General features: G+C 50.9%; 2 protein-coding genes across 3 annotated transcripts; one reads left to right on the top strand and one right to left on the bottom strand.

Annotated features, from left to right (window-relative positions):
- The first annotated feature begins 176 nt into the window (after positions 1-176).
- On the top strand, positions 177-10753 carry LOC118505163 (biotin--protein ligase). Of its 2 annotated transcripts, none has more exons than XM_036040561.1 (11): positions 177-617; positions 711-1148; positions 1222-1433; positions 1505-2359; positions 2445-2590; positions 2657-2795; positions 2882-3082; positions 3147-3332; positions 3411-3560; positions 3634-3777; positions 9094-10753. In XM_036040561.1, the coding sequence occupies exons 1-11, from the start codon at positions 491-493 to the stop codon at positions 9601-9603; spliced, it is 3108 nt and encodes a 1035-aa protein (XP_035896454.1). In that variant the 5' UTR covers positions 177-490; the 3' UTR covers positions 9604-10753. The 2 variants fall into 2 exon arrangements, with proteins under 2 accessions (XP_035896454.1, XP_035896453.1); XM_036040560.1 differs by having other exon boundaries at positions 178-617; positions 705-1148.
- LOC118505155 (kinase suppressor of Ras 2) lies at positions 4162-8912 on the bottom strand. Its single transcript, XM_036040548.1, has 2 exons — positions 7776-8912; positions 4162-7697 (listed from the first exon to the last, which is right to left on the bottom strand). The coding sequence occupies exons 1-2, from the start codon at positions 8179-8181 to the stop codon at positions 4522-4524; spliced, it is 3582 nt and encodes a 1193-aa protein (XP_035896441.1). The 5' UTR covers positions 8182-8912; the 3' UTR covers positions 4162-4521.
- Positions 10754-10785: the final 32 nt, after the last annotated feature.

Below are 10785 nucleotides of genomic sequence, written 5' to 3'. Positions count from 1 at the left end.
GTGTCTCGTGTGTGTGTGAAGATTGTTGAAAGAATTAGTCGTAAAAGAAGCGGCTAATATGCTCTCTCGCACTCCGTAATAGGACGTAAACAAACGATTGACAAAATTTCTCGATCGTTGGCGAATAGCTCCCAGCTGAACGATTTTGACAGTTGCAGTGCTGGAGCTGTTGTGACAGCAGTGGGTTAAAATGTAAACAATGTTATCTCGTCATCGGTTGCCTATTGCGTGAACGGATCGAACGGCCATAAAAAAACCTGAAGCCCTCAGAGCAGTGTGATATCCTAGGTTCTAGCTCCTTCCCACCCCAGCGAGTAATTTGGCGACAGTAACATCCATAATAGGCCTAACAGCGTTCTTTCCGCATGTCTTTTGGAGCATAGCTATTAACTGCATTCTCTCGCCCGTACTATCATTCATCCTTTCCCCGTCTGTTGCTTCAAGTTTTCTCGTTGAATCGTTCAAAGGCGCACCACAAATCCCGTGCACTATGCTGTTTACACTTATGTACTTCGCTATTACCATTCGTACCTCGTTCAGATTTAGAGCCATAAGAAATAGCATCAAGCAAACACTGACCGATCGCTACGCAGTCAGCTTTTACACTACATCCAATGGTGTGTGTTGTGTTGTGTAGTGTGTCGATCGTTTCCGAGTGTGCGATCATGAAGTGTATTGATAATGTGCTATTGTTTTCTACTCACGTGCAGGTGGTTCGATTGCAGAACTCGACTCTCCCGATGCTTCAGCTGCTGCCAACGTGTCCTCATGTGTCTGGTATTTTCCTGACCAACGCGGTTGTCTTGTGTATCCAGTGCGACGGATCGCGCTTGAAGATTGGTTCAACGTTCCGGAGCAATTGAAATCCCACGTCGAATGTGCTGGTACCGATCTGAACAACGACATCGTTCAATTGATTTTAACGTTGGAAGGCTCGGCCAATAGGACGGAAGGCTCATCGGATCAGGCAGAAGAGTCCGCCGTGATGTTAAACCGATTTGGACGGGTTTTAGCGTGGAGGAATGCACGTAGATTGGACGTGTTGCTTGAAACTGATACAACAAGACTGTTTCAGCTAATCGTGGCAACCTTTGGAAGTGGACGATTTGATCTGGACTCCGGTCGATTGAAATTGGTGCAGTTAGAGAGTAAGTACGGCAGAGTGAAGGACCCATCGAAAGGACACACACAATGTGACATCGTTTTTGTATTGCTTTGCAGGTGTTGAAACATTGGGCGAGCCGATGCCGTTCGGAGAATCCATCACACATTTTTCAAGTGACTCTCTATCGAAAATCCACCAAGAAAGTTTTGCCACTGATTCTTGGCTAACTGCTCTGCTTGCACTTGAGCGGCTTGAGGACGACCGCCGCTCCCCGAACTATCCAACTGTTGGCGTACAACCGGACATTATTTCATCCAATGACATTAAGGTAAGGGCAAGTTAAGGGACGAGAAACACACGACACGTATCGGAAATGTATGTGTGTGTTTTTTTTTACAGATTTCTTTAGAAGCGATGGATGGAACTGTACTTTCTAGTCAAAGCCGGGCCGATTTACTTTCAAGCGGAAGCAATTCTCGCAACAGATCGCAACTGGATCTTACCGATGGCCTAACTTCCGTAAATGGGCACGGCCACACTGACGCCGGAGAGGAACCCGAAGAACGTACTATTTCGCGAAGCACAACCGAAGAACTGGTGAAGGATGCTGAGAAAGATTTAACCGTATGCAGCAATACCGTTGCTATGGTGAACGATGAAGGCGAAAAGCCTGACGTAGTAGCACCCCCGTTGCTAGTAGCAGTAACCAATGCCAAAGACTCTCCTACACCCACTGTGGAACCACCGAAAGCAACTGTGGAAGAGGTAACTCTTAACGAAACCGGGAAACTTTCCGAAGACCCCTTAAAAGCCAACCCGAATCCACCATTACTGCCAAGTCCACTGACGGCAAAGAGCGAAGCGACCGTAGCACCACCTACAGCGAAGACAATACGCTCGCTGCGTAAAAGTTCGTTCCCATCCAGCCGGTTAAGGCTGGGTACGGGCCCGGCGGGCGTTGTAACGAAACCACCGAACATTCTAGTCCACTCCGATAGTAGCTCAACGATGGAGTACGTTATCGCAACGCTAAACAACCTGCTCGCACCGAACACGTACACCATTTATCCGATCACCACCGGGCAGGCGATGGCAAGCAGCTGGCAGCAAAGCACGGTACTGATCATCGTGGCCGGAACGCTCGATACGGAGGTGCGAAAGATTTTGCTAGATTATTTCCTGCACGGTGGAACCGTGTTTAGCTTGTGCTCGGATTTGCTCGATATCATACTGCCGGATTCGAAAACTGCCGAGGTATGTTTGTATGGGGCCCGCCGGGGGTGTGTTGGAAGATTTGTGAACGAAAGCGAAACCATGCTTCCGCTTTCCCTCGTTGCAGATCCGTGAGCGTGAATTGGTTAGCTTCTCGTACCGGAAATGGAAACAGATCAAAATGCTGCATCACATATTCTGCTATCAGCTGTCTCCGGCCAAGAAGCAATTTTCGCTCGAATCGGAAGAAACATCCACGCTGCTGCCAATATCGTGAGTATCGGGCGTGTAAATTGGCAGCTGTAAATTGGAAACCGTAACGCTTGTTCCTCTTTTAAGATACGTTGATGTTACTGACCGCAAAGGAAAACCGCACACCCTGGCGGTGGAGATATTGGCACAGGAGGAAACGTGGAATACGCCCAGCATACTGGAAGCTCACAACAGGAAAACTGGTGGCAGAGCCATCTTTTCTCAGGTAGGATTCAAAGAAGGAGAGAGAGAGAGAGAGAGACGAGAGGCTCACAACACACACACACACACAATCGATAATGTGCTTTTCAGATACATCTTGAGCTGGACCCGTCACTGTTCCAGTCCAACATCGACGGAGCGGACAGCTCGCTGCAAAACTCGAACCAACTGCGGTACGAAATATTGAGCGATCTGCTAGGAAGCCGGTTCGGGCTAAAGTTGCGCGAAAAGGGTGGAAGTTCCGATGAGACGATTGTCTACAAAGATTCCTACTTTCTGGGAAGGCATGAGGTAGCTAAGCAAGATGGACTAAGCGGACGAAAGTGGCCCACTTATGCATTCGTTTGCTTTCTAGGAAAAAGTAGCGATGCTCTCAGCATTGAAAAGCACCATGAGCCGTCCGAATGTAATTCAAACAAGCGAACTTACTCTGCAGTTTTGTGGCAAAGGGGACAGTACAACAACGCCGGCGTCCGACTCCCATCTGCCGGTGATGATATTTCACTGTCCGGAAGATTTTTCCACCGTGGAATACTTTGATGTAGGTATCGTGAGCGATGAGTAGCGATGAGCGTGAGCGAAAATGTTGTAAATTGTGTCTAAATTCCTGTCGCGACAGAACTTGACAACGCACAAGGTAGGTCGCATCGGGATCTACGCACCGATCATGACTAGCTCCATGCAGATCGTGTCCAACCTGACCTTGGCCCATGGCTTCATGGTGATCGCACGCTACCAAACCAAGGGAAAGGGACGGAATAATAATCAGGTGAGACAAAAACTCAAGAGAAAATTGTTGTTTAATGATAATCTATTTTTACGTACGCATTTTCCTGTTGCAGTGGTTAAGTCCTCCGGGCTGTGCCATGTTTTCGCTCCAGCTACACATCCCGATGAGCAGCATGCTCGGTCAACGGTTGCCGATAGTGCAGCATCTTGTGGCCATCTCGGTAGTTTCAGCCGTACTGTCGCTGCCTGGATATGAGGTGAGTGTTTACTGCACTACTATTCATTCGCTCGTGGAGGGAAACGGTGGCAATTGCTTGGCTATCACGCAGATGCGCTGCTAGAGCTGGCTGGTATACTTCCGTAACGCATTCGATTGCATCCGATTTTTGTACCTGTTATCTGTGTGCCCTGCTCGATCCAGCCAAGTTATCTGGAAAGCCCCTGCCGAGTCTGGGACGATCGTCAACAGACTCTCTGAAGCATGTAGTTTCTGGTAAAGATCCGCCATCCAGCGTCGATGATGTTCGTGCAGTCGCCTGTCAGCGTTGAGGAGTTGAGCGATCTGAAAAAGTGTCCCCCAGCAGTATTCTCTTTCTCAGAGGTCCCTTCCATTCCCCCCAAACACTCCGCACCAGTTGCAGTTCATTTCGTAGTATTTTTGTCACACTTTATTCAACTTTGAAGCTATTTTAGATTACAACTCTGATCCAATGATGTGATTAATTTGTTCTTATGTTGTCATTCGCTCACCGTTCTTCCGCCCTCACGCTTTTCCGTCGCTGTCGCTCGTGTGTTGCTTTTGTAATTTCGACTATTTTATCGTAACCGTTTTGCGAGTATTCCCCCTCGTGTAACACTGGCAACTCCTGTCCTTCGCCTGCACTGCTTTCCTATCCTTACACTCGTCCCTATATTTATTTAGTTTTGTCCTTTATAATAATCTCACCACACCTGTCCCGAAGTAGCTGGGCTGGAGCTATCGCTCTTGTGGCTGTCTCCCTCTAGAAGACCGATTCTGCCGACCGGGACAGCTGCACCGGATGGGAAGGTGACCGGGCAAGCCGTTTCTTCGGCAGTCGTTCTAGCTGCGTGAGCAGTTTGGCAAAGTCGGGCCTATCGTCCGAATGGTAGCTCCAGCACTGTATCAGTATGTCCTTGACGTCGCGCGATGCCTGCAGATTGGCCAGCGTTTGCTTCATGCCGCGTCCCACCTGCCAGATGATCGATTCGGCCGGTTGCGATTTGAACGGGAACTCACCGCACAGCAGCTCGTACCAAACCGTGCCGAATGCGTAGATGTCCGAGGCTTTCGAGAAAGGGAGATCGCCCTCGATGGGTCGGTAGGGTGTCAGGTTGCGCATCAGCTCCGGTGCCAGGTAGCAGAGCCACCCGCCGGGGATGCCGAGACCGAGCTCGCAGTACAGCAGCTTGGTGGCGCTGAACAGTCCAAAGTCGGTGATGATCACTTTGCCGTTCTCGAGGAAGATGTTCTTCGTTTTGAGGTCCTTGTGGACGATGCCGCGCGCGTGCAGATAGCCCATGCCTTGCGAGATCTGTTGCGCCACCAGGGTGGTGCGGTTCAGGTTGAACTTGTCCTTGCGCAGATGGATGTGGGTGAAGAGCGTGTTGCCCTTGCAGAGCGACGTGACGATGGCGAGCCGGGGCGGTTTCATGCACGCGCCCATGAACAGGACGACATTTTCGTGCCGCGTTTTCTTGAACGTGGCCACCTCGAGCTTGAACGCTTCCAGCGTGCGTTCGTCCGCCACGTAGTCTTCCTTCAGTAGCTTCACGGCCACGTCGCCGTGCCAGAGCGCTCGGTGCACGGTGCCGAACCGGCCGTTGCCGATCTTTTCCTTCAGATGTAGATCATCGTACGGAATGTCCCACTCTTTGAGCGAAAGAGAATTCTGCCGCGGCCAGCTGCTTTCGTGGTCGCGCTCTTCAGTCGAGTCGAGCCGGATCGGCGTACGATCGGAGGACGAATCGGTGCTCGTCGCGCTGGCAGATCCGGTTTTGTCTTCGCCCCCGCCGGGCACGTTATGATCGGGAATGTCCGAGAACTGTAGTTTGGGTATTTCGACGCTTGCGTCCATCGTGTAGACGCCGCTGCTGCCCAGACTTCCACCCAGTCCGCCCGTACCACCGCCTCCGATCGGATGTGTTTCGATCGTAATGCCTCCGCCGCTTCGATCGCTTCCTCCACTCATCGCCATCATCATCATGGTCGTCGTCGAGCCGGAGCTGCCGCCAGTGATGCCACCGTGTCCTCCCACTCCGCTCGATACCTCGGGAAAATTGAACTGCGAATACTTGGACGTGGCGGGTGTTTGTGGCGGCAGCGAGAGGAGCGCGGGACTCGAGGGCGATGAGCTGTTGCAGCTCGACCCGGCCGAACTGCTGTCCGGACCGCCACCACACGCGTGTATCGCGTGCATCGGTCCTCGTACCATCCCCGTCTTTCCACCGTCGCCCCGTCCTCCACCGTACATGCCGCCGCCCGATCCCCCTCCAGTGCGGCCAATGTTGGGCGAAACGCTTGTCGGAAGCAGCGTGTCCGATTGAAGCGATTTCTTAAACTCGTCGACAAACTCCTGCGGCAGTCCGCACGACGGCGGTACGTTCGATTTGCAGTCCTTGTGGCAGCGGTACTTGCACTCGGTACACTTGAAGCCGAAGAACATCTGCTTGAGGCACAGATCGCACGTGCTCTTCGTGACCTTGAACTTCTTCGTAAACCGGTGCTGTATCATGTGGCCCATGCCGCGTGTGATGATCGGGGTGCATGGTGATTTTGGAGGTACGGCGGAGGAGGCGGAGGAGGAGGAGGAGATCATACCGACACCCCCAGTCGGATGAGGGGGAACACCCGGATCACCGGTGCCACAGTATTCGCCACCCGATTCCGGGGACATTCCGGTACTTCCGACAACTCCTTGCTGTTGCTGTTGCTGCTGCAGGTGATGATGATAGTGAAGATGGTAGTGTTGGGGTGGCTGATGATGGTGATGCTGGTGATGGTCACCGCTGGTGCTGAGGACGCTGCTGGTTCCACCAACAACGCCACCGCCACTACCCGTGATGGTGGGTTCGGTGTGTAGTCGGCTGCGAGGAAACGTCCCCATCCGGTTCGCACTTCCATTTCCCATCAACCGTTGCTGCTGCTGGGACACGAACGTGCCTCCGGAACCTCCGTTGCTGGTCGCGCTGGCGGTGGTTGTGAGAGAACCCTCGCCAAGCGACACCACCGTCGATGGAATGTTGTTGTTAATGTGGTTTATGCTGTTGTTGTTGTTATTTGCGTGGCTGTTGTTGTTGTTGGCTCCGCTGGTAACACCTCCAGTTCCGCTACCACCGCCCCCACCACCAGCCTGCTGACTTCCGAATTGCGATTCATGCGACTTGGATTTGGTTAGCGCCGTGTTGGCGGCTTCAGCGGCCGAACACGCCGCAGAACTGGATGTGCTGGTGGTGTTGTTCGTACCACTGGCCACAGTCGAAACGGTCGACGATGATGCCGTCACCGGGGAACAAGAGGAAGCGGACGCATACGATAGGAGTGCCGTCTGGTGTTTCTTTCTCGGCGGTGGCGTTGTGGGAAAGCCGCGCCGATTCTGCTTGTTGTGTAGCAACACGTTCGAGGGCGAGTTCGGTGGCGATGGCGAAGGGGTGCAGCCACTGGTGGAAGCCTCGTCCGGTGAGATCGCGTGCTGCGGATTCAGCAGTCCTCCTTCGTGTTGCATGCTGCCGTCCTCCGTCTGGGGGCTTGTGTTGGTAGCGTGTGTCGATTCAGTGGGCCCATTGTTATGATGGCGTTGATTATGGTAGCTTCCCGAGGCGGCGGCGGCATTATGCTTGGCGGTGGCTTTACTTCCACCCAACGACCGGTTGACGCGAGGTGACGTTCGATGGCAGGCTGGCTGACGGTCCCACGAATCCCAGAAGAGATCGTGCGGTTCCGTGCCCTTTCGGCCACCACCGTCGGAGGCGGGCAGTTCGAGATGTTCGCGGCACCGTCGCAGATTGCCGCAGGCACGCGTCAGCCGCTTAATTTCCTCCTCCCGGACGTACACGTTGTTGCCCATGATTGTCCGCAGCTCTCGCTCGTCCTTCTCGAGCAGTCCTTCCAGCGTGGTGACCTGTTGTATCACAGCATTAAGTGATGCACAGCTCAGACCTTGGTGCAAAAAGGAAGAACGGAAAGAGGACAAAAGGGATGAGACGCATAGTTGTAAAAAACGGATCCCGAACTTACCAACAACTCTGAGCCATTGCTTGAGTTCGTTTCCGGTTGCGGGCAAACCCCGGGCGGGCAGCCGCTCCGGAAGCTTCGATTTCGTAATCAACAGATCGGAAAACAGCTTCACCAGCTTCGTTTCGAGCGTGCGGATTTCCTGCTGCGTCAGTTCGGCGCTCGTCGCACACTGCGTTCGCAAGCCCTCGAGCCGATCGGCCGATATATCGATCATGCTCTGTATCACGTCCAGCCCCCGCCGGATATTCACCTCACTGCTGTCCCCTCCTCCCCCGCTGCCAGCACCGTCACTCGCACTTTCTTCCCCACCGCCACCACCACCACCACCGCCGCCATCACTCGGTGGTGGTGGTGGTGCGGCTGCTGCTGTCTTCACTTCACCGGAATTATTGTTGGCCATCATCATGCTGCTGCTGCCGCCGGTGGTGGTGCTGCGGTCGAAGCGAAACCTTGCCCCGGCCGCGCGGGCGACCAAATTCGTCCAGTGAAATGCAATCGTCGTCGTCTACTGCACGGATCCAGCGCCAACACACTGGACATCCGTCGTGTTTGTCGTCGTCGTCCCCTACCCTCACCGACAGCCCGTGAAGGAGGAGGAGAAGGAGGTCGTTCTTGGCTACTATTGCTACCGGGAAAACACTTCATCTCTTCAGCACACAACACATCGTCGCGTTTCGTGTCACAGCTAGGAAGATCCTCCTAAATGGCAACAATTCGACCATCGTGCACAAGCATTGGGTGCTGGCAGACACAGGAAATCGATACGTGATGAAAATGCAGCGGAAAATCTGCAGTGTGCTGCTCACACACAAACCGTTCGTTCACACACAATATCAGCCAGCCAGCCAGCCAGCAGTGATGGTGCAGCAAGTTGCGCCTTGACCGTCTCCACCGGCCACGGCAATCGACCTTTGCTGTTGAACAACTGGCGCCCACCAGTGCACGCGGGGCGCCAATGAATGAAGCGCCAGCGGGAAATTATTGCACCGACCCTAACACGCGCGCAGTCGGCCGTGAAAAATGGGAACTTTTTGGTGGAATTTGTTTGCGTCGTCGTCGTTTGTTCGTTCCTGGGGACACTTTTGGTTTCCGAAAAAATCAATGAATTTTTTCGCTGTCAAACCAGTTCGGCACGTCAAACAGCTGTCACGGTGGTAATTTTGTGACGCGCGTTTACGGGAGAGCGAGTCGAGGAGTTGAAAGTGTAGGACAGTAGCACAGCAGGGTACAAAATCGGCCCAAATAGGGTTGAATGAAAACAATTTTTTTTGTTTTGTTAAGTGATGGTAATTTTTATCACTCTTTTCTATGCTTACAGAAACTAGATTTAGGTCTCAAATGGCCAAACGATATCTACGCGTACGGCGCATCAAAGCTGGGCGGAAGCATTTTCAACACGCAGGTTGACGCCACTGTTGCCATCGTGAACGTTGGTGTTGGATTTAATTTGAGCAACAGCAAACCAACGCTCTGCTTAAACGATGTTATCACTCAGTACAATGAGAAACACTCCACCAAGCTGCCGCTGCTTTCGTACGAGAAAACGTTTGCCCTTATCTTCAACAAGCTGGAGGAACTGTACGATCGAGTGCAGAGCGAAGGGATTGAGGTGCTGCAGCAGGAATACTATCGGCACTGGTTGCATCAGGATGCAGAAATTAGCATGATCGGCACGGAAGGTGAGTCGTTGCAGGGCACAATCGTAGGGATCGATGAGTATGGGTTTCTGCTGGTCAAGAAACAACCGTCCGGTGAAACGGTATCGGTGCATCCGGATGGTAACAGCTTCGACATGATGCAAGGATTGATCGTCCCGAAATTCAATTAAGCAAGTAGGTTACAATTCCATTGCTTCCCATTCTCGTAAAAGACGATCGATGGATCATCGAACACAAAAGTACCATTCCTCGCTATACGCTACTGTTTACATTCTTTCCCGCTCTGGATATCCTATGGAATAGGTTTAGGATTATCATGTTGCCGATTGACAATGTTTTGGGCTTAGATAATTGTTAGACTATTTAACGTTATGGGGGTGATACTTAAATGGGAAATGGTTTTTACTTTTAGAATAATTATACGAACTGCCACTATATCTTGATGTGCTTAGTGTGTGACTGTGCGTGTGTGTATGTGTGCGTTTTTACAACATCTACATGTGTCTTTCGATTTTCTCCACTCGATTGAAATTCCTTCACTTGGTGCAAAAGTATAACTGTTAAACAATATAAATAACTTACCTCGATTTAAAAAAGCCGCTCCTCAACCTTTGTGCTAAACACGTCAATATATAGCTGTATTTATTGAAAGTCTTTCACTCGTCAAAGATTAGATAGCAGATAAAGAGGGAAACTATATTTAAAGGCAAGAAAACGGAAGAGTAAAGATTGTTAACACTTGTTGTATTTACTGCCTGACGGAAGGAGAGTTGTTAGTAGGCAAATGTGATGGTCGGTTGGTTTGCTTCCGTTTGTTTTATTAGTTCCTATGATCACAAACCCCGTTGTTATCAACCCGATTGTTGCCATTTTACCGTCACTGACTACGGAATACTTAATTAATATTCAATCGTATACAAGAAGAAACGCAAGAGAGAAAAAAGAAACATAACTGCATGTAATAATAAAAGTTTCGAATTAAAAATTACAACCACAGTAAAAGGGTAACAAAATTAATCATTCATATCATTGGAGGCACCAAATACAACTTTCTCGGCGTATCTAAAATTGAGCTATAAAAGTTAATCAAAACAAAACATCAAAAAAACCTAAACCGCTAGTATCCATTCTAAATCAAAACAGCTTAGCTAGAAATGATAAAGAAGGTACATTCTCATTAAATAAATCGTACCGGTGTTACTCAAAATTCAGCCACAGCTTAGGCCACAAATTAAAAGCAATTTCGACTAAATGTGAATCTTGTTCGATGTCCACTATTTAGGAAAAAGAATAAAAGAATTACATGTCCAGCTTAGCCTACATCCGCAACCGATTCTCCATCGCGATCATGA

This window comes from Anopheles stephensi, chromosome 2, assembly GCF_013141755.1.
Source record: "Anopheles stephensi strain Indian chromosome 2, UCI_ANSTEP_V1.0, whole genome shotgun sequence".
Taxonomy (NCBI): domain Eukaryota; kingdom Metazoa; phylum Arthropoda; class Insecta; order Diptera; family Culicidae; genus Anopheles; species Anopheles stephensi.
Note: the sequence above shows the minus strand (reverse complement) of the source record. Positions and strands in the feature narration are given on the sequence as shown.

Coding starts and splice junctions, on each gene's coding strand:
- LOC118505163 (XM_036040560.1), top strand. CDS start 491: ATGCTGTTTACACTTATGTACTTCGCTATTACCATTCGTACCTCGTTC. Junction 1,434..1,504: donor TTTCATCCAATGACATTAAG/GTAAGGGCAAGT, acceptor TTTTTTTTACAG/ATTTCTTTAGAAGCGATGGA. Junction 2,360..2,444: donor CGGATTCGAAAACTGCCGAG/GTATGTTTGTAT, acceptor CCCTCGTTGCAG/ATCCGTGAGCGTGAATTGGT.
- LOC118505155 (XM_036040548.1), bottom strand. CDS start 8,181: ATGATGATGGCCAACAATAATTCCGGTGAAGTGAAGACAGCAGCAGCC. Junction 7,698..7,775: donor GCAATGGCTCAGAGTTGTTG/GTAAGTTCGGGA, acceptor TTTTGCACCAAG/GTCTGAGCTGTGCATCACTT.